General features: G+C 38.7%; 1 protein-coding gene across 6 annotated transcripts in view; it reads right to left on the reverse strand.

The window, feature by feature from the left end:
* BBX (BBX high mobility group box domain containing) overlaps positions 1 to 22,355 on the reverse strand; it is a 286,866-nt gene that overhangs the window by 93,202 nt on the left and 171,309 nt on the right. For all 6 annotated transcript variants that reach the window (XM_032630202.1, XM_032630206.1, XM_032630203.1 and 3 more), the window contains 2 exons: positions 7,980 to 8,150; positions 2,233 to 2,475 (listed from right to left, as the gene is read on the reverse strand). In XM_032630202.1, coding sequence (XP_032486093.1) covers positions 2,233 to 2,475; positions 7,980 to 8,141 — 405 coding nt within the window. In that variant the 5' untranslated portion in view covers positions 8,142 to 8,150. The remainder of the gene's footprint in view (positions 1 to 2,232; positions 2,476 to 7,979; positions 8,151 to 22,355) is intronic.

Consider the following 22,355-nt stretch of genomic DNA (forward strand, 5'->3'; position numbering starts at 1 on the left):
AGAATATATTTTAAAAACAAGAAGAGAATGGAAAAAATTAAGTACTTCTCATTCAATTGGTAATGACAGAATAGATATTGGTGAACATCACATAACTATTTACACTCACATGCAAACTATGCTGCAAGACTATGTCTTGTTCCTAATAGAGAACACATTTTAAATTGGGGGTTTAAAATTAAAAGGTTACACATATAAAAATTGTTTTAAAAATGACTGCCTGGAGAGAGGGGACCTTGAGGAACTGAGACCATATTTATCACGAACAATGGTTAAGACCCGGTACATTGAAGCCACCCAATAAGTTTTTGTTGATTAAACTGACATTTCAATTAAGGCTGCAATATTAACACAAAAAGCACCAGCACAATTACCTGCACTTTAACGTAATTTCGAAACCATTTGGTCAATAAGTTGAAACAAGTATCACTTATGCCTAGAAACCAATTGTATAAAGGATTTTCAAAGCAACTGAACCTTCCACACTTGGTACTAGAAGTAAGACAATATTTCATAAGAGCAACAAGGCAAGTTGTGAGATGGAAGATCCAGTTATGGTCTCTACTTGACGCAGTTTGCAGTGGGGGGCACCTTATCAGATTTAGATTTCATTACTCACCACAATGGCAAATACTGTGAAGCTAATTAAGTAATTAGTAAAGGAATTCCTGTATGAAAATAATGCTTCCTCCTCTTAAAAATGGCCACCTATTTGGTTTGTAAAGTAGCAGTATTTAAGAAAAAGCAAACAGTATAGTGAGACAGGTTGCATGTTATCCAAAAACAGTAATCCAAAAACAAACTCAAGAGTTTAATTATAGGAAGTTTGTGCAGTTCCCTATGAGGTTTCAGATAATTGTTTGTTTTATCATATAAGCATGACCATGAAAGGATCTAAAGCTAATAGGAAAATTTTACTGTTAATTACTGTTATGCTCGTGAAAATGTCCTGCAACATTTAAAATCATGTAGGTTACTGGAATTGATTTTAAATTTTCTAGATGCTCTACATAGTCAAAATCCTGTCTTTAACAATACAGTTAATTCCTGAAGCCTTATGTAATCGTTAATTACATAGCAACTATGCTAATCATTTACTCTGGATTCAAATTTCCCTGAACATTGCATAAGAAATTTTTATGTTCCATCTTAGCTTGTTAAAAAAACTCAATAAAACCACAGCAGTTGAAAGAACTATTTTTCTACATACTGAGATATCTAATAAAATGTCTCACTTGAAACTCTGTGTTTGTCCCCTGCTGGTTCATCTTTCCATAGAACTTAACCAAATGTTTGCATGGCTAGGAATCAAGATTATTTGCAAGCTGCAACGCTCAAGAAACAGTTAGAATTACTCCTTTCAAGTTTAACCACAATGATATTGCTTTGCTTTCCCCTTACTTGCTAAATCCACTAGACAATACATTTTAAATGCATAATGAACTCACATTCATTTAAGATTATTTTAGGAACAGACTAGAATACAATTTTTCAAGAAATTTACTCACATTTTGGAATTAATGCCCCACCTCTCTGAATAGCCTTCCTGCATAAATACTTCTCCCTAACTATTGCCTACACAGTGTTTACATGCATGCACACATCACAGTACATCCTGTTCCACTGCCATTCATTCATTTACTGGTTTTAAATATTCATGCTGTACAACCTACAGAAACAAGTCAAGGCAAATCTCTTGATAATTGCGTTTATTGCAAAAATCAAAAAGTATTAGCGCTGGAAGGGATACAAATTTTGCTCTAACTTTCTCATTCTAAAACATATTTTAAAAAAAGAAAAGAAAAGAAAAGCTGAGACCCAGAGATTGACTTAGATATGGTTACAAAGCTATTCAGCATCAAAACTAGATTAATATTGTCATCTTTACTATGGGCATTCTCTGACAGCAGAAGCAGGTTCCTAGAAAAACAAAAACCATTCATAATAAATAAAATCACCTTCATAAAAATCAATCCCCCACATCAATCAGTGGAATATATACAATGAGAAAAAACTTCTTGGTAATAGGTTGCTTTTGGCACCTCACCAGTATTTGCAAGGTGGACTTGGAACTCAGGAATAGGAACAAAGCTTGTATGTCTTCACATAACATTTGATTCAAGGATTCACCTTCGTGCTGCTAGACCTTTAGCACGGACTCCAAATTTACTGACTGGGGGTTACAGGATTGGTTGCTCACGGTCACCATAAAACCTCGTCACTGTAACCTACCTCCTTGGCCATGTCTGTGTATTTCTGCTTTTCCTTTGGATCGAGAACAGCCCACCAATCAGCTAGTATCTTGGTAGCACCTCGGTTATCAAGCCTGGGGTGTTCCTGACGTACAAGGGAGCGATGACGTTTGCAAAATAAGAGAAATGCATTCATTGGTCTCCGGGCTCGCTGTTCTGGTGATTCATCATCTTCAGTTTCACCGACATCTTGCTCTAGACCATCGGCCCCAAGAAGTTGAACCTATTAGCAATAAAACAAAAGCCAAATGTTTAACACATCCTGGATAACTTTGCTTTAGCAATTAGTCTTGGTTTTCAAATTGTATTTTTCCTTAGCTCCACTTAAACAACTTACAAATTGGGGGAAAAAAACAATTTTTTAAAAGTCATCAACCACTGTTTGTGGTTGGTAACCAACTTAAGATGTTTTCTTTTGCTTAAGTTTCTACAGCAACCTGTGCACGTCTGTATTACAGCATATATCACATTGTTGTTATAATTGCTTACATTTTTTTCTCACTAACAGTGAGCTCTTTGAGGACAAAAGCTCTCTTATGTTCCTCACACACAGTGCATAGCTTAATGTCTGGTCTAACATTAGTATTGAACTAACTATTGAATGAAGGATTCAACCCATTCTGTGATATATGGGTCTCAAGATTAACAACAATATCCACATAAGACACATGAGCATTAGTTCTTTCTACTCTTTGGAATGTGCTGTTGTACAACTAATAATATGAAAATGTTTAACATGAAAGTAGATAAAAATCTAATACAGACTACTTAATGTTTTTGTGCATATCACAAGTGGAGCCTCCTAGTGTAAAAATCAAAACAGACCTCTAACATTATTTGAAGGAAGAACTACATAGTAAATTTTCAAGCTTGTAGATATCACACTTTCTTGTCCACTGAAATTCAATGGTGATAGGGCTTAAACTTTCAAAATCTGTTTTGAATCCTCCCTTTTCCTAAGCATTTCATTGAAGGTCTTCAAGGACTTCTGCAAAGCTCTGATCCTCTCCATCTGTGTAATTCTCATTGCCACTGCCCTAGTACCACTCTTGCCTATGGCCTTGTCTTCCTGCTTTCAATCTCTTACAATACTTCCTGTGCATGGCTGCAGGTTAAATTTCTTAAAGCACATTTCTGATCACAGAATCTCAGAATATAACAGGATTGTTAAGTATCTTCTAAGGCTAAAATATGACAGTGCGACCAAGAACAGAAGTCCAGTATGCTTACTAAAACCATTTCTTTACTTGCTGCTTCACAGTTAAAATCAAGAAGGATCGAGGTAGTTGTTAGACTGCATTACACAGTAGGGCAGTAGTTCTTAAACATGAGTGGGCACTGGAATCCCTGGAGGTCTTGTTAAAACACAGATTGTTAAGTCCCACTCCCAGAGCTTCTGATTCTGTAGGTCTGGAGTGGGCCTTGAGAATGTGTATTTCTAACAAGTTGCCAGGTTATGCTGATGCTGCTAGCCTGGGGATCACACTTCGAGAACTACTACTAGAAGGCAACCACGTTCTCTTATATCATGTTTATTGGGCAACTGTTACAGACGCTCTAGGACAAATCACTAGCTTCATCCAATTAGATGTTTTTTAAAAGTCTTTTAAGTTTAAATTAAGTATTGCACATGCATATAATTAACCATCAATTATCTTCCAACACAAATAGTACAGAACAATAATGAAGTCATAGCTACTTGATTTGGAAATACATTAGGGATTATTACTGGGGTGAAGGATACAGATTTATCTTCCTCATTATGTGTACAATCACTAAAAATGATTTGAGTTTTCAAGGAATATTTATTTAGCATTCTGAAACTAAGAAGCTACAGAAAAAGATCAGGCATAAAAAATGTATTATGTAGGTTGAGGAAGTAATTATAGTTTCCCTTCAGAAAAGAATAACTTTTGATTCAGTTACTAAATTATAAAACTCAAGCCAAGAGCTGAGAAAAATAAGACAAATCCTGGCCCAAGGAGCTCACTGTTTGGGGAGAGGAGAAAGATATATAAGCAAATAAATTAAAAAGCAGGATGATGACTGCAACAATGAACCAGTGCAGTAATGAAGCATTAGCAGATGGGTAGGAGAACAGGGAAGTCTCCCTAGAAAAGGTGTGGTCTGGGCTAAATTTTGAAAGATGAATCAGAGCGTGTAGGGTAGTCAATGGGGAGTCATGGGGAACTAACAGAGATTAAAGCTCAATAGTTCAGACACTTATATGCAGCTCAATAGTACCAGTATATAAAAGATTAGAACAGGAATCTAAGGTTACAGAAGAAGGTATGGGCCACTTCATGAAGAATGTGCTCTGTTGTGTTAAAAAAAAAAAAAGATTTAAAAAATGTGCATTTAACCCTGTAAATGAGTGGCTTCAGACTGCATGGATCAATAAATACCCTTGGGAGGGGACCAACACAGATTACCAACTTTTTGTTTTGCCAAGTATGAACATTAAAAAAAAATTTTAACTACTATCTAATATTATAACTGTTTCATTACATTAACTAATCAAAAAGTAAGTAAACAAATCAATAAATGTATGATATATAAATTAAATTAAAACGAAAAGGTATCTGGACCTATTTTTCTCTCACCAGAGGCCAATAACACTCTGCAACAAATCAACACTAGCACTGGACCAGGATATGGAAACCACAGCTGGATGCAGTGAAGAGCCATGAGTGGTTTTAAGCAGGGGAAAGACATTGTTAGATCTGTATTTTGAGAGAACTCCTGTCATCAGTGTTGAGCATGAATTACAGTAGCAAAACTAGAGTCAAACAAAACTAGAGAAACAAGTTAAAAGTTTATTTCAGCTGTCCATGCGAGAATGGAGACAGGGCTGAATCAAGGCAGTAATCATGAGAATGGAGAACTGAAAACAGAAACAATATTCACTAATGAGGTAGGACCAAGAGTGATTGGTGTCTAACTGGATGTAAAGGTTGAAAAAGGAAGAAGAGTGTTTCCAACTTTGGCAGCAAGATTCCTTCATACACAACAGAGAACACTTTTTCTCAAATGAGAGAAATTAGATCTGGTGGCAGAATGTGAAGTGGCTCTTAGCAGAGAAGTCCCAGTTGGGATAATGAACTGATGTACCAATATAAAGAAGTAAGACCAAGGGTGCGGGTGAGATCTCTGAATGTGGACCAAAAAGAGAACAGGACTCGATGACTTCATTCTTTCACTTAATAACTATTTACTGGGCACCTGATATGGAGCAGGCACTGTTCTAGGTGATGCAGACAGAACAGTGAGCGTATAGACTCCCCATCCTCATGAAGATGAAGAGTAGCACAACTGGCCTGCCACTCTGGAAGGATCTCTCTGGCTGCTCTGTTGAGAATAGACTGTAGAACGGCAAGAGCAGAGGCAGAATACAATAATCTGCACTAGCATTGGTGGTAGCTTGGATCAAGGTAGCAGTAGTGACATTGCTAACAAGGGGTCAACTTGAGAACTATTTTGAAGGTATGGGTGAGAATTTACTGATGGATGGACAGATGTGAGACTTGAGCAAAAGAAAACAGACAAGGTTTCAGGTCTGACCAACTTGACAGCTGGAGCTGCCATTCACTGAGAAAGGAAAGATGTAGGAGGATGGGGTTTGCAGGAGAAAAGTGACAGCTTCATTTTGAACACATTCAAACTGAGATTCTGATTTGATATCTAAGTGGATATGTCAAGTAAACAGTCAGAAATACAAGTCCAGAGTTTAGAAGAAAGGTCCAGGGTGGAGACAGGAATTAAGATAAGAAGCCCAGAGAACATCAACATTTGAAGGTAGAATAATGGAGGGACATCAACTGGAAGGAACCAGAATGGTATAGTTGGGAAGTTAGGAATAGAAATGAGTGATTGCTGTCATGGAAACAGCAGACAGCTTCAAGGACCAAGTGATCAACAGGTGCAAATGTGTCAGAGAGATCAAATTAAGCATAAGCATAAACTTGGCAATTTCCTCATACAGGAAGAATAACACCATTTCTCTGAAAACAGAAAGGAAAAGATGGATAAGGAGTGAGATAAGAGTAAGATGAGTAAGTAGAGAAAGCTGAAGGAGTCATTTCTGGTGGCCTCTGTGAAAGAGAAGAAAAGTTCAACCGTGAGGAGACCATAAACCGTACCCAGAGAAGATGTCTGTGAAACAGGAAAAATGTTTATAATTCCTGCTGAGATGAGTGGAAGAGGGAGCTGACCCAAGCCTAGGACAAAAGACTGAACGGATATCAAAGGCGTGAAGAATAGTAAAAGCATGTTTATGAAATTTGTAGTGACACAAAATAAGTACTCATCTATTTTTTTATTGATTGATTGACTGACTGACTGATGGCTGCGTTGGGTCTTCATTGCTGCGCGCGGGCTTTCTCTAGTTGCGGTGAGTGGGGGCTACTCTTCGTTGCGGTGCGCGGGCTTCTCACTGCAGTGGCTTCTCTTGTTGAGGAGCACGGACTTTAGGCACGCGGATTTCAGTAGTTGTGGCATAGGGGCTCTAGAGCACAGGCTCAGTAGCTGTGGTGCATGGGCTTAGCTGCTCCACAGCATGTGGGATCTTCCCAGACCAGGGCTCGAACCTGTGTCCCCTGCATTGGCAGGCGGATTCTTAACCACTGCACCACCAGGGAAGTCCAGTACTCGTCTATTCTTCTACTGAGCATACAACTATTCAAAATCTACTCTGTGCCAGCCACCATTCTAGGCTTTGAGGAAGGAGAAGAGGACAGGAAGGGCAAGACCCTTGCTCTTACCGAGCTTATAGCCTAGTCTAGGAAGGCAGACATAAACAAGTGCACAGCTAAACACAAGGCATATAAGAAGTGTGAGGGAGGAAATCCTCAGACGTGGAATGCATACTGGATGGGAGGGACATCCTGAGATGACGGGGAGGTAGTCCTTGTGCTGAGACCTGAATGATGAAGAGGAGGAACCAGTCACGCCAAGATCTGAAGGGACGTGTGGCTTTCTAAAGTCAGCTGCATGGCTGTGTGGCTTTCTCGCAAGAGCCGGCTGCTCAAGTGTGAGACCAGAGGAGGGGACTAGGAGGAATGACTGAGCACAGAGGCACGGAGGGGTGACAGCAGCCAGATGCTCTGGAAGCCTCAGAAATGAGGACCTGAACAGCTCTGAACCTACCTATGGTGGCAAGGCTAGGCTGGGAGGGAAGAAAGAGAGGCCAGGAGCAACAGGTGGGTGCAGGTAAGCACATCAAATTTTATGCACTCACTGCGTTTGAATATTGTCTGCAAATTATTAGTTAATTGACAGAAATACTATTTAAGAAGGATCTGGGGCTTCCCTGGTGGCGCAGTGGTTGAGAGTCTGCCTGCCGATGCAGGGGACACGGGTTTGTGCCCCGGTCCGGGAAGATCCCACATGCCGCGGAGCAGCTGGGCCTGTGAGCCATGGCCGCTGAGCCTGCGCGTCCGGAGCCTGTGCTCCGCAACGGGAGAGGCCACAACAGTGAGAGGCCCGCGTACTGCAAAAAAAAAAAAAAAAAAAAAAAAAAAAGAAGGATCTGTTTCAGTTTAAACTACTACTACAGATACTTTAAGAGTCATCAACATTTGGAATAAAAATGTAGATTAAGTAGTTAACTAGGATTCAAGTTATACAGACTCCTAGTAACGCCTCCTTTGCACCACACAGGTTCACTGCAGTTTCCAGAATGAATGGTCAAATAAACTTAAAACTTCTACAATAAAAGAAGGAAATTACCTTATCAATATCCTCCTCTTCGTCTTCCTCTTCTTCCTCTTCTGAAAAGTCAAGAAGTTTCTTTGCTAGCAATGGATGCCACTGAAGACACTTTCGTTTTGGTCGTTTTCCAGCCCCTTCTCCTTCTGCGGAATGATCTTTATTTCTATTACTGCCTTTCATTACTGTGACCTGTAGTAATGAAAAAAAGGAGAAACAGAGAAATGAAAGTAAATTTGATTAAAATTAGTTTATTTAGCTTCCTCAACTTTAACTGGATTATAGTTTTAATGATTAAAGTATCTACCAGCTTAGACATTTACTGGATTCAGTAAGAACTAAGTACATAATCAAACATTCATTTTAGTGGGTTAAATTGCTAATAAAATTTGCCTTTTATGAAATCTGCTTCCTTCCACTTCATAACTTCAGAACTCAAAACCCAAATAAAGTGTTAGGATGATTACAAGTTACTGTCACCTGTTCGTATTTACTCAAAATAGTGTTTCTCAAAGTTTTCCACCAGAGGAATGTGAAAGATGCCTCCCAGGGGAGCAAAGGTGCTCACAGAGGTGGGCCTCCCTACATTCTCCAATGGCTCCTATTTTATCATAGTTTACATGAATTTCACATTCTATACTATGATAAATATGAGTCTGAAGTATTATTAAGTAAAATGAATGCTTTATAAGAATCAAGTGTTTTAGATTTAAAATAAAACTATTTCATAAGACGACACACATTTTTCAGAAACTAACTGTGCAGCCTCCAAGGATCCCGTCTATGCATGAATCACTTAGTGGGATGAGCACCCTTCTGCACCGGCCTGTGATACAACAAATCACAAAGATCTTTGCATCTCCCTATTACATATGCCCTAGAGATACAACACATCACAAAGATCTTTGCATCTCCCTATTACATATGCCCTAGAGAGCAACAAAGTTTTGCTCTCTAGGCTTTTTTCCCCTAAAAGACGATTGGCTGAAATAGCTAGGCTATAGTCAGGCTATGAATCTGACAATATCTTTCAGAAACCGAAAATTCTAAATTATTTTTCAGTGAATATTTTAAAAAGGTTTTCTCAATGAAAGAAACTACATATTTATATTATAAAGGTGAAAATAACAAAAAATGAGGTTTACCTTCTCCATCATGCCCAGTCCCACAGCCCAAAGGTAAATTATACAGTTTCTTACATGCTTTCTCATAATTATTTAATATTTTTCATTCATTCATTTGAAGTAACATTAATATACAAATTACTCTTTATACATAGTCATGTGAATATTGAAACAATACAGTTAAATGCCATCAACTTAAATGGTTCATGCTGACAATTACAAACGTAAATGTCATTGCCAAAATCACAGGGTGGTGGTCGTTTTGGTCAGTTTAAATCTGTATTGGTCCAAACACTTGCAAAGTACTTTTTTTTTTCAATAAACTTTTTGTGTGTGTGATACGCGGGTCTCTCACTGCTGTGGCCTCTCCCGTTGTGGAGCACAGGCTCCGGACGCGCAGGCCCAGTGGCCATGGCTCACGGGCCCAGCCGCTCCGCGGCATGTGGGACCTTCCCAGACCGGGGCACAAACCCGTGTCCCCTGCATCAGCAGGCGGACTCTCAACCACTGAGCCACCAGGGAAGCCCTATCAATAAACTTTTAATGCCATGTTGCTGACACTAGGATCCATGAACATATAGTTTCAATATTCATCTAGTTCTCAAGCCTTCAAAACAATATGACATAAGCAATTTTTTAATCTTCCTTCCTTGTTTCTGAGTTTGGGGTCATATTTAAGTCTTCTTCACTTCAAAATCGAAAAATATTCACTAATGTTTCCTTTGAGAACTTACGTGACTTCATTATTTTAAAGAAACCATGTAAATAACTGATCAATCTGGAATTCATTCTGACAAAGGAGTGAGGGAGGGATCTAGCTTTTTTTTTTTCCCAAACAGCTAACCAACTGTTCCAAACCATTTATTAAATCATCCAGCTTTTCCCCATTCCTTTGAAATGCTACTTTTATCCTATACTACATTACCACATGTGTATAAGTCTACTTCTGGATTCTCTTCTGTTAATAATCATCCCCTCTGTTTTCCTATCCTTTGACCAACTTTAATATCCTTAGGACAATATCATTCTGTACCTTTTTCTATACACAAATATATCAGTAAACACAGCCATTTAAAACTTTTAAGTTGAAAATATCATGGTCTTCTAAGTCAATACACCTTGATCATCCTCATTTTGTAATAACTATATAATATTCCAAAATAGGAACATATCATAATTTTCTCAATTATTCCATGATTGATAGACGTTCAGATTATTTCTTGTACTACAATAAAATCTTCATTTTAATAATCTTTTAATCTTCATTTTGATAAAATCCTCATTATTAAAAGCTGTGTCTAGCCAAAAAAAAAAAAAAAAAAAAAAAAAAAGGGTGGGGAGGTGAGAAAAACATGTTCCCGTGGTTTTCTTAGCAAGAAACTTCTGCTGAGTATCTGAAGCAATTACATGATTCATGTGGCTGCCTCAAGAGTAGAAGTTATTGAAAACTCTAAATGGAATTAGTTATCTGGTATGCTCTTAATAAATAATAAAGGAACAACGATTTCTTTGAATTGATAGACCATTTAACGATTCCCAGTCTATCTACAAATAAAACTTGGCATGGAAAACCCAATTTCTAAAAATACCAACGCTATATAGAGAGAAGAGGAAACAGCTATTTTTGTGGCTTATTAATCACTTCAGGATGAGATGCTTGAGTGGTAATTAAACCCATACTGGGTTTTAATACCGGATATTTTATAACACATTTTTTAAACAATAAAAGAAATTAATGGGAAACTATACGTCAGGCAAGCTGTTATCAGCGGGAGAGGTCAAAGTGACTGCCGGTGCCTAGAGAAAAATACATCATTTAGCCTCAAGGATTCTGATTATGCTATTTGATTATGTGTGAATTGTGTTTAAGTGTATGTGCCTTTGCATATACTTATGTGTAATTTCAATATTCAAACAGAAAATAGAATATCAAGAATCAAATGAATGGATGGCATATGTGGCTTTGGGGTTCAAAATAACCACATTCACCTCGTCCCACCTCAATGTTCTGATTCTTTCCACATAGCTGCTACGGCACTACGACAATGTATATCTTCTCTGGTACTCCCAAAATCAATCTCTCCATCCCCATAAATACAATAGAAAGATTTTATATTGCTAACAACACTTACCACATTTTCCCTTGAATTACAATTATTTGGGTACATCCTACCTCCATCACTAGGCCTTTTTCTTGATGATCCAAGACTAGTTACCTTTATATAGAAGCATCTGGCTTATCAGAACATCAAGATCAGTCAGTTGTGAGAATTGTTATAAACAACCATATGAAACTCCATGCTAAATTATGGTGATAATTCACTATTTTTATACAGTAGAATGGCTTCAAAATTAACCCCCATCTCTCTCATTCCTGTGAATTCAGCTATTTCTTCCTGAGTGGGAAAAAAGGAGGTCTGAAAACTATGTATAACACTGAATGCGGGCCAGGGTGGCATGTTCTGTGTGAGAACCACCGAACCCCTGGGCTGTATGAAAAGTAAGATTGATAACCTCTAGCACAGTCTAGAACAAAGTAGGGGGGAAGTAAGTATTTTTGGCACGAATGAAAGCTGAATTGAAGATAGTAAACCTGGGACAAAATAGTCAAGAAAAGTGTAACTGACCTAATGACCATGAAATACCCCAAACTATAAACTAGAGATTTTAATAACTTATAGTTATCTGATTACTTTTTAATTCACCATGGATCTGTTTTCAAACTGTTGAAAGAAGGCAGAATGTGTGTGTGGGGGGAGGGGGGGAGGGGATGATGCTCCTGATTATCATTCAGAAGTAATGACAAAGCAAGAGAGGAGAATCCAAGAAAAGATGAAGAAAAACATCTTCTGAGAAAGAAAAGGGAAAAAGAAGGCAGAATTTTGAGACTCAAGCATATTGCTTTTCTTATTTCAACAATGAGGAGGAAAAATTGTTAATTTCTGATGATTTTTGACAGTAACAGAGGGCTACCTTTGTAATTATTTTGCCACTAAAACCCCCCCACACATTATAAAGTTCGGCTTCTTGTTCTGGAACATGAGCAAATTAAGCTAGCAATCTATATGTAATAAATGAAGCAATTGGGGGACTTTATTCAAAAGGGGTCCTTCTTCCTTTCTGCATGGCAACTGTAGAATAACAAATCAGGTTATTCAACTACCAGTGGACCCTGTACTTGAAAGACTCAATATCATAAAATTATGTTGCTGAGATTATCAAACGATGGAGGCTGAAGGTCCCTATCCAAAATACAGTTGACCCTTGAACAACACGGGTTTGAACTGTGAGCATCCACTTATACATCAAAACTTTTTCAATAAAAACAGACTATATTACTACATGATCCACAGTTGGTTGAATCTACAGATGGGGGAGCCATGGGTACAGGCAGGTGACTGTAAAGCTATATAACCCCTGCATTCAAGGGTCAGCTGTATTGAATATTTACTTAGCTTATAAAAACAAACCAACCCATGTGTTCCCTTTTCTTTGCCAGATGAGTTACCCTAATTAGTACTCATAATACTGATGTAAATGTAAATCAACTTGGTGATAAATTAGGAAAAACTTCATTTACCTATATTCTTCAAGTGCAGCAAGTCCATTCATGAAGACCTTTACTGAGGTCAAACTTCATGAGAAATTTAAAGAAGAAATATCATAGAAGAAACAGGACAAAGTAAATACCACGTTTAACAAAAGAAAAAAATGGACACTGGAGCCTAACAGGCCTCCTTTAGAATCCGGCCTCCTACCACTAACTGCTTGTTGTAAAGTTATTCATCTTGCTGATCTTTCCACACATTAAAACTGAGTAATAGCTCTACTGTGAGAACACTTTTTATATAACACCCAGCACAGAGCCTGGCATCTAGAAGGTTCTCACTCCATGTTAGTAAATCCTCCCTTCACCCACAAGCTTCTTAGAGGTAGTATGGGTTTAACAGGCAGCACGTTCTCGCCTAACTCAGCCTAAGATGCAGTTCAAGAGAGAGCACAGAGGACTCCCATTTAACAGTGGTCCACATGCTTCCCAGATGATATAACCTCCAGCCTCAGCAACTGAAAAAGAAAGACGGAAAATTTCTTTCCTTTTGTCTGAGTGATATACAGTCAGAAACAGAGGCTTGGTATAGTCATAAATTCTATAAGATCCTCTAGTCTTTCCTCTTGTCTCACAACTTAGGCAATCAGTACACTTTAGCTTTTAAAACACTGTGTGAATTTAACTGTGTCACAGGGGTATTTTAGAGTTTAAACTGTTTCCTAAATGTCCAATAAAATCCCATTCAAATCATATTAATGGAAATTCAGACCAAATGAGACAGGGGAAGGTAAGGGAGGCCCAGGAAATTTCATTGTCAGACAGCCATGCATTCTAACCTCAAGTAAGGCCTCTCCTGGGTCCAACTAAGACTGTAAAGCTTTAGAGCTGTCTCGGGTCTACAGAGAAGATATAAAACCAGTGCAAAGAAATGGTGGTAAATCGGTAGCTCTAGAGCTTCCCACAAGTTGGACCAACCTGCTTAAAACCTTCTGAGAGTGCCGCTGCTCTCGACACGCCCTGCTTCCACTGCCTTGCGCACTCCCTAAAATTCTCCCACTTTCTGCCAAAACGGACATCCTCCTCCAAAGCCCAGGTAATGTATCACTTCCCTTCTAAAGCTTTCTGTGAAAATCTTAAGTCAAATGCCATCGCTCTTTGATCACACTTGAGCTTGCTGGTCAAGCACTTACCACGGTGTTTCAGTTAGTTTTATCTACGTCCTCACTATCCTCCACAAAATAGGTTGTGAACTTCTAGAGGGAAGGTGTCATGGTTTCTTACTTTTCTGTCCCAGGACTTCAAACTGAGCCTGGTACACAGCAGTCCCTGTAAAGGGTATTTATGGCTTATAATTTCCTCACCTAACACTTAACCACATATCACAACTTCCCAGAATGAATTGTTCCTCAGGATAATTTTAAAAACAATACTAATACACAGCTAATATTTATTAAATACTAATCGCTTCATACTTAATATTCATTATCTCATTTAATCCTTATAAGAACCCTTGAGGCAGGTACTATACTATGCATCCCAGTTGAAGAAGCTGAGGGTTAAGCCACTTGCCTAAGGTCACACAGTTAGCAGAGAAGCTGGCACTAGAAGCAGGAGGCCCAACTCAAGAGCCCAAATGCACACCTAGGACAAGAAGCTCTAATATAAAGCCTTCCATCTGTTGGTGCTCTGGGCATTTCCCATGGAACAAATAGCTTATGAGCCACGGAACCACCTAAAGGGAGCACTGAAGGGTTGGAAAGTGAACACTTTCAATGGTTCACAGCAGAAAAGTAAGTGTACATCTCTGATGACTCCAAGCGACAATTAAATTAGATTAACTTTAAAACTCTTTGAAGATTAAAGCCCTACAAGTGCTAATCATTATTATTTATTGTAATTCTAATGACAATTTTAAACTGTAGACAGATTAAATGAAAAATATCTTTCTATAAAGTAATACTCTCATTTTAGAAGCAATTCAGTCACTCTATTCATGCAGAGTGTCTTTAAATGCACTCCTTATTGAAAAGCAGTAGCTCTTCAAGTTGAAACTTTAACTCTGTCAAGATGTTATCTACATGCTCTTCATGAATATTAATAAGACACACACTATTTAAAGAACGGCTTAGCTATACTGGCAGTTCTGGTTCCTGTGTCCTTCTCTCATGAAGGAATATGTATTCTAAGATCTCTGATACTTACAACTCCATGACATTTAGCCTTAGGAGAGCTTAACATGGTTCTCAAAATGCATGCTACTCTAGGCTACAGATAGAAACAACAGCTACCTTGAAAGAGATAAGGCACCAAAAGAAGTGACTTAGGGAAGAAAAACTCCTTACACAAGGAATTCAGTAACAGGGTGGAACATGTTCCCCATCACACCACGCTCCCCCAAAAGCCCAACTCTCTGTTTTCTTATAATTTTATGGTGGCGTTTACATTCTTCATCACAAAGTCACCAAATTCCTATTCTTCAACAGGCTTAGCATAATACATTTGCCTCTTTTAGTTTCTAAATTAGCAAAGGTGCTTTTTTTTTAATCCATTTATTAGATGGTTAGGACATACTTATCCCACCGACAAGAATCTGATGCACAACAAGACAAACTCACGGCAGTCTCTTCCTCATTTATTCTCAATGCAGCTGAACGCGTATTTATTGATCACATGTTGAGCTATGCACTGTGGGAGTTAAGTGTACAGCCTTACCTCTCATTTAACCATCGCCCCTGCCGCCTCTGCTCCCCTGCCGGGCTGGTGTCCTCCTGTCTGGCAGCACCTGCCCTGTGCTTCCTCAGCTCTCCCAGGCCTGCACACTGTACCCCACACACCCATTCTCACTTTCTGTGCAAGTCCCCCTGAACTCCCATTTCTGAGGAGCTATCTTCATTTGACCCAGCTCCCGTCTCTTTCCTTCCTGAGCACCGGTTTTGGCCACCCACATTTAATGGCTGTGCCATATTTTTTGACACTTGATTGTATAACCATCATCATTTTCCCGTACAATATATGTATAATGATTCCATATGAACTCCTCCCACAGAGACCCTTGAGGGTAAAGAACATGCCAGATGCTATATTTTCTGGATCTGTCAGAGCAAACATCCAGTGTTAGACAGGGAGTACATGAGGAAGTGAACACAGAAACAATACCCCTCTGCTTTCTTAGTATGCTGTTTCTTTATGTTGTTTTGCTAGAAGGCAGAAGAGATATAAGGCTTGAAAAGAAAATATGCAGAGAAGGAAAAATAAGAACCCAGAAGGGTTGCTCGGGAGGGGAGAGGAGAAACGGGCAAATTGACAAGGTGATGTAATAAATACAATGAAATCTAAGTCACTTCCAAGCAGCTGTCAGTACCAGTCTAAGAACATGTTTTCATAGCTTTATTCCCCTCTCTGGTTATTTGTGACTGACTCTCATTATTCTCTCAAAATAGAATAGCATAGCACCTTCAGCTCACAAGCTCTCTTTTCCTATCATAACTGGTCTGCTAATTCACCTCAACTCTGAACTCATCTAACCATTTTTCTTTCCCAGTCTATCCCCAAGCTGCCAGCCGCTCCCATGGTCTCACACTACTACAAACTCTTCCAATCTCAGGTTGGTCTTCAGTGCTCATTCATAGTCTTGACGTGTCTTAGTCCCACCCAATCCCACAGTGCCCATTATAACTTACTGGTTTCTCCTCAACCCCTACTGATGATGATGAGTAAGGATAGTAATAATAGTTATATATATATATATATATATATGTATAAAATGCTTCTATATATATAATGCTTATGTATATATTGCTTCCTATGTGCCAGAAGCTAAGAGCATTCTACTTATTAATTCTCTTAACACACCACAAGCCTGAGAGGTAGGTACTATTATAATCTCCTTTTTATGGATGAAAAAAACTGAGGCACAGATAACATATAGTTTGCCTTGTTTAGTTTGTTAAGTTAAAAAGGTTTTTATATTATATGTATCAAAACGGTGGGACACTATTATCACATTGGAAAGAAGCTGAAGCACAAGAAGACAAGCTCACGGAGTCACTTATTGTCAATGAAGTTGAATACATATTTACTGATCACCTGATTAACTATGCATTATGTTTGTACATTACAGAATGTCCAAGGTCACACTGCTAGCACATAATTGGTGGAGCCAGTATCTGGCTCCAGTCTGGCTTCAGAGTCTGGTTCTGGACCATTATACAATATTGCCTCCTATTAATAACTAACCTGATTAAACCTTTGCTACCTGCTGAACACTGTATATGAATTCATTTCTTTAATCCTCCATATACCTCTTGGAGAAAGGAACTATAATGGTCATATATTATACAGGAAGCAGCTGGGAATGACAAAGCTTAAACAGCATATGCCCAAGGCCATTCTGCCAGCATGTGACAGAGCCAGGATTCAAACCTAGGTCTTCTGTCCCCAGAGCCCAAGGTTCTCCATACTGTCCTTCCCACCGTAATCCTAGTCATTCTAAGAAAATGTCTTTGCCTCCTGGTTAACAGAAAGGTCTCCATATGTGGACCCTCCCAAAGTCCCACCTTGCCTACCAATTTCAAAACTTGTTTCTTCTACCCTATCTCAAAGGCAGAATTTCAAGGTCAGCTTCTCCTCTCACTCCCAGTCTGTGCTTCTCATCTTTCCTGCTACGCTGGGCCATTAGTCTTTCAGTTTCTTTGATGAACTATCCACAGTAGTTGAACTTCTGTTTCGCTCTGTATACAATCTCAAGTCTAAGGCCCTCCCTGAATCCTCCTCCTCCTTTAGCTAGTCCTCTTTTTTGGTACAAATTGGCCTCCAGCCATCAGGCCAGGAGACTGCCTAACCCCAAGCCATGAAACTAGCAGCCAGGAAGAACTGGCCTGTCTGGTACTAAGACTGTTCACAGGCTCCACCTTGCACTTCCCGTATTGACTTCCTTCCTAATCTTCTTGGTTCTAAAGCCCAGGATTAATTTCCTAGAAAGCATTCACAGCTCATTCCAACTGTGTCACAGGCTTTGGCTTCTCTACCTCAATAATTCACGCTTACATCTTTGATTTCTAGCCTCTCAGAGAAAACACCTTGCCTGGGCCAGCCCTGTGTCTCCACCATATCCGTGGGAAATATGCCAGAGCCTGCATGGTGCCTAGGAACTAGACATTCCTTCCTTTCACAGAAACATCTGGAAAACATATACTATCTTTGCTACTTTCTCACTGTAAGTTCAAATCATTGCAAACGGCTCCTAGCCCTGACACCTAACCTCTCACCACGTTCTGTCCCCTCCACCTGTTACATGTATGGTCTGCTCCCGTCCATCCCCCATACTGGCTCAGCGGTCTGGTCTTCTTATCTATAGCCATGCTGACTTCAATTCTCCACACTACAAATATCTGCTCATGCCCTTGTCCTGCATGAATCTCTTTAACAGTCAGTCCCTCAATATACTCAGGAAGACGTCCGAACCTCTTTCTTCACAGAGCACACAAGACTCTTCGTCCCTACTTAGTTTTATGGCTCACGTTTCTTTGCTCAATTCTCACTCTTAAAGCTCTACCTACACTGTGTTACATGCCACCACCTGGAACTCACCAGGAACTCTCACCTCTTAGCATCTGTACTACTGTCTCCTCCCAGTGGAGCTCGGATCTCACATAAGCCCCCAATGGCCCTTACTAGTCTGAGAAAGAGGTGCTTCTTAGGTGTCTCCACAGTACCCTGTACTCAATATCCATCCCCCAAGAAACAGTGTGTTTCCCTCTGTATATCCCACTTGGCTCTGACAGGGAACAAGGGCTGTATAATGTTCATCACAGTATCTGCAGGGCCTGACACAGAGCTGGGCCCACTGTGGGAAAACACTTGTTCGGGTCTGCTCCCTGCGGTCTCTTCCTGTCACCTTCATTGCTTCTCACTTGCCACTGCTTCTTTTCTGCTCCTTCCTCACCATGCCTTGCTCTTTCTTCCTGCCCTGTGACCCTCCATCTCAGAAGTTGCTTGCACCAACTTCAAACAGCATTCTCAAACTACCAAACCAGAACACCTGGCAATTTTACTTGTTTGGAAATTCTAGTTTCTAGGCAACAAATGTCAAAATGACTCAATGAATAATTTTGACCTCATAAAGAGAAATAATCATCTATTCCCTTTTCTCCTGTACCCATCACTGAACACTATTTAATCTCCTGTGCACCAGTTTACATACAGCCCTTTAAATTGTAAGAATCAGCATGCATATTTTTAAAAGCAAATATATTAAACTCCATCTAAAATAATCAAGGTTTAAAAAATTATTTTTTCATTTATATTAACTTAAAACATTTTCTAAACTAATAAAAAGGTCTGGATGTCTTTCACCATCCTGATCTCTAATTATAACTTAAAAAAAAAACAACCCAGAAACAATGCTTCTAGGTAAGAATCAACAATCTATGATACCTCTAGATGGAAATTTCTTTTTCCTAAGCTACTGTTCTTTACTCTAAAAAGATGGCAAATAATCTTAAGTTACAGTTAAATTTAGTTTACTTAATAAAGCAAAACTTCTCAGTCTTAATAGTTACAAAGCAAAACTATTTTTCCACAATGTAAGAAAGAATTGGTATTTCTTATTTTAGTAGTTACAGTGTTTACTGAAACAGCTTATCCTAGCTTCTGCAATGCCCACCTGCTTTACACTGTGGCACACTGGAATTGAGTTAACTTGTCATTGACCAGATCACACATTTTAAGAAGGTAGGACGTTCCTTATCTCTATATTCCCAAATGCTTGGACTACTGTCTTGAACATATTATGTATTTAATGAAAAGTGCTTGAAAATGCATTAACTTAATGATGTTATATCAGACTGCACATATGCCAAGGAAATTAATTAGAATACATAGGGAGCTATGATACATTTATAGTTTCCATTTAGAGTTACGCAGAAAACCACTTGTTTTATACTTGCTTCACACCTGGTGAAATTTTTTCCTTAAATATATTCCAATTTTCTGACTTAATACACAAGATACAAAAGTGCTTATTTGCTGATTCAGTCATAACAGTGCCCTGTTCAGAGCATTATACATTCCATTTATATTCCTTTCAGGTGTTATAGTCCTTTAAATGTTTGGTCTGAATGTGCTCTAACTTCAGTGCCAAGTACTGAAAGCTTTTGTTAATTTACCAAATGTATTAAATTCATATTTGTTTTAAAAAGTTCTTCACTTCATAGAATTAACAAAACAAGTTCCTATTTGCATACCATTTGCTTGCATTTTTTCCCTTTTGAAAACTACCAAAGTGAGAATATAAATGGCTAGATGTTTTAGGATGACCCTAAATCCAGTCTTCTTTCCTTCCATTTTTCTCTCAATGCACAGTATGAGAATGGACATTGCCCACAAAATACATGTTTACTGAAGCATCCTGTAATATTTTTCTTACAACCTAATTTACATAAGTCTGCTCCCTCTGCTGGCCGAATTTTTATCCTCTAGCATCCTATTTAAATAAAAAGGCAATGCGTTATACTATAAAGAAAACAAGGGCTTCCTTGGTGGCGCAGTGGTTGGGAGTCCGCCTGCCAACGCAGGGAACACGGGTTCGTGCCCCGGGTCTGGGAAGGTCCCACATGCCGCGGAGCGGCTGGGCCCGTGAGCCATGGCCGCTGAGCCTGCGCGTCCGGAGCCTGTGCTCCGCAACGGGAGAGGTCACAACAGTGAGAGGCCCGCATACAGAAAAAAAAAAAAAAAAAAAAAAAAAAAAAAACAAAAGCTCCTCTATAAAAAATTATAAACCAAATAAACCTGGAAAATCACTTAAGAAGCTCTTCTACATCATTAAGGCATGGCATTAGCTGATTTTAGGGAGAAGCAATCTTTCAAGCATTGAACTTTCAAATTTAGTGTCATTTTGCCCCTAAACAAGATTCTTAACTCTACTAAGACCATTTCTCATTAATTCAGTTCCTTTTAACCTGGAATCTCCATAGTACTTTGCAACGAGTATCTAACCAGACCTTCCATATTTACATGAACGGCATTATGTAAAGTGGGCAAGCAGGAGGGAGTTTGCCTCACTCATCCACATAGTGATTTGTCACAGCAGCAAGAGTTAATGGCAGAATATACAGTCAACAACAGGGGCTACACAGTGCTACCCATATGCCCACAGTACTTTTTCTTTCACCTTCTTTTTTCAAAGATGGAAGTTACTTTGCAGACATATGTAAGAAATTCTGTTTTGATTATTATAATAAAGCTCTTTATAATATGAAATTTGGGTACATTTCACTAATAGGTTCTAAATATATTTTCTAATAAGAAAAATCAGTGTTGCTCTAAATACCTCCTGGCTACTTTAATTGCTACTTCCCAATCATGAACCACGTTGTAACTTGCAAAGCATGTATTGCATATATTAATTTATTTAATATTATACAATCTTGTTAAGTGGGTATAATTAAGCCCACTTTACAGCTGAGTAAGAGGAGCCTCAGATTTACATAATTTTTCCAATGTCATCAAGGGGCAAAACAGGGACACAGCCTAAAGGCTCTGACTTTAATCCCAAAGCATGACTACTTTCTTCCACTTAATTGCATCACTGATTTTAGCTTTCAGTCAATACATTTATTTTGAGAGGAAAAGTAATCCATTTCATAAGCCTTTTAAAGCATTTTTTTAGTGCCTTAGCATTTACTTAGCTAGAGAATTCCCAAATTTCCAGTCATATTTCAAAATAGTCCTTTGTATGGATTTAGACATACTACATACATTGGGGAAGGGAGGGAATCAGGGAACAAGAAAGCTTATGTATCTGTGACTCAGTGTACTTTGCTTCACTCTGCATTTTGTAAATATTGATGTTGCAGCTCCTAAAGTGCTCTCAGAAGTAGTTATGACTGATAGCCCACGAGTGCTGTGTCTTTCAAAACAAATATGCTTTACTGATGGAGAGCACGTGCGTCTCCATCTAATTATTCTGAGAGGCAGGGTGGAACAAACAACATGATTTCTCAACTCAACTCAGCATTCTACGTTGAACACAATAGGCAGGTTACAGTTTAACACATACCATGAAAGCTTGTCATTTCCACGAGCAACACAACATGTAAGGGAAGGGCACTACAAATCTGCCATATAATCCTAGAGAAGCATAAGACTTCCTGTGGTTATTGCAAATATTTTTAAGTATAAACAAAAATTCAGAACATATTTATTACAAAAAGAGGTTTTTTACATATGTCCAAGTATTTACTGGATTTTAAAATATGTAATAATATATACAGTTTTAGAATAAAAGTAAATTTGGGCAAGAATTTGAAAAAGAACCAACTGGAGTAAATAAAATATGCTTGCTCACCCCGATTTTAGGGAAAAAAATAAATAAAATCTGTCATTGTCTGATGTGTACCCGAAGTCACAAGCTAACAGAAAATATCAGGCACATTATTTATATCCTATTAAAGCATTTCTCAAACTGGAAGGTAAGCCTCATTGAGGAGTCACAGAATTCTGCTTGCAGCGCTATCCCAGCTGTCTGGATTCAGTGACTACCAAATCTGTTCCTGAGAGGTAAGCAAATTCCTTCTCAGCTCTTATGTTGCTCCTCTAGGGAGACCTCCTGATCCCAAATCAACCTTTTAAGGACCTACTAATGCACTAGGATTAAGATAGATGACACTGATTATAAAAGATGAGTTGGACCAATAAAGGACTTGTTGTTGAGATAAGGTCTAT

The sequence above is a fragment of the Phocoena sinus genome, chromosome 4 (assembly GCF_008692025.1).
Source record: "Phocoena sinus isolate mPhoSin1 chromosome 4, mPhoSin1.pri, whole genome shotgun sequence".
NCBI classification, from domain to species: domain Eukaryota; kingdom Metazoa; phylum Chordata; class Mammalia; order Artiodactyla; family Phocoenidae; genus Phocoena; species Phocoena sinus.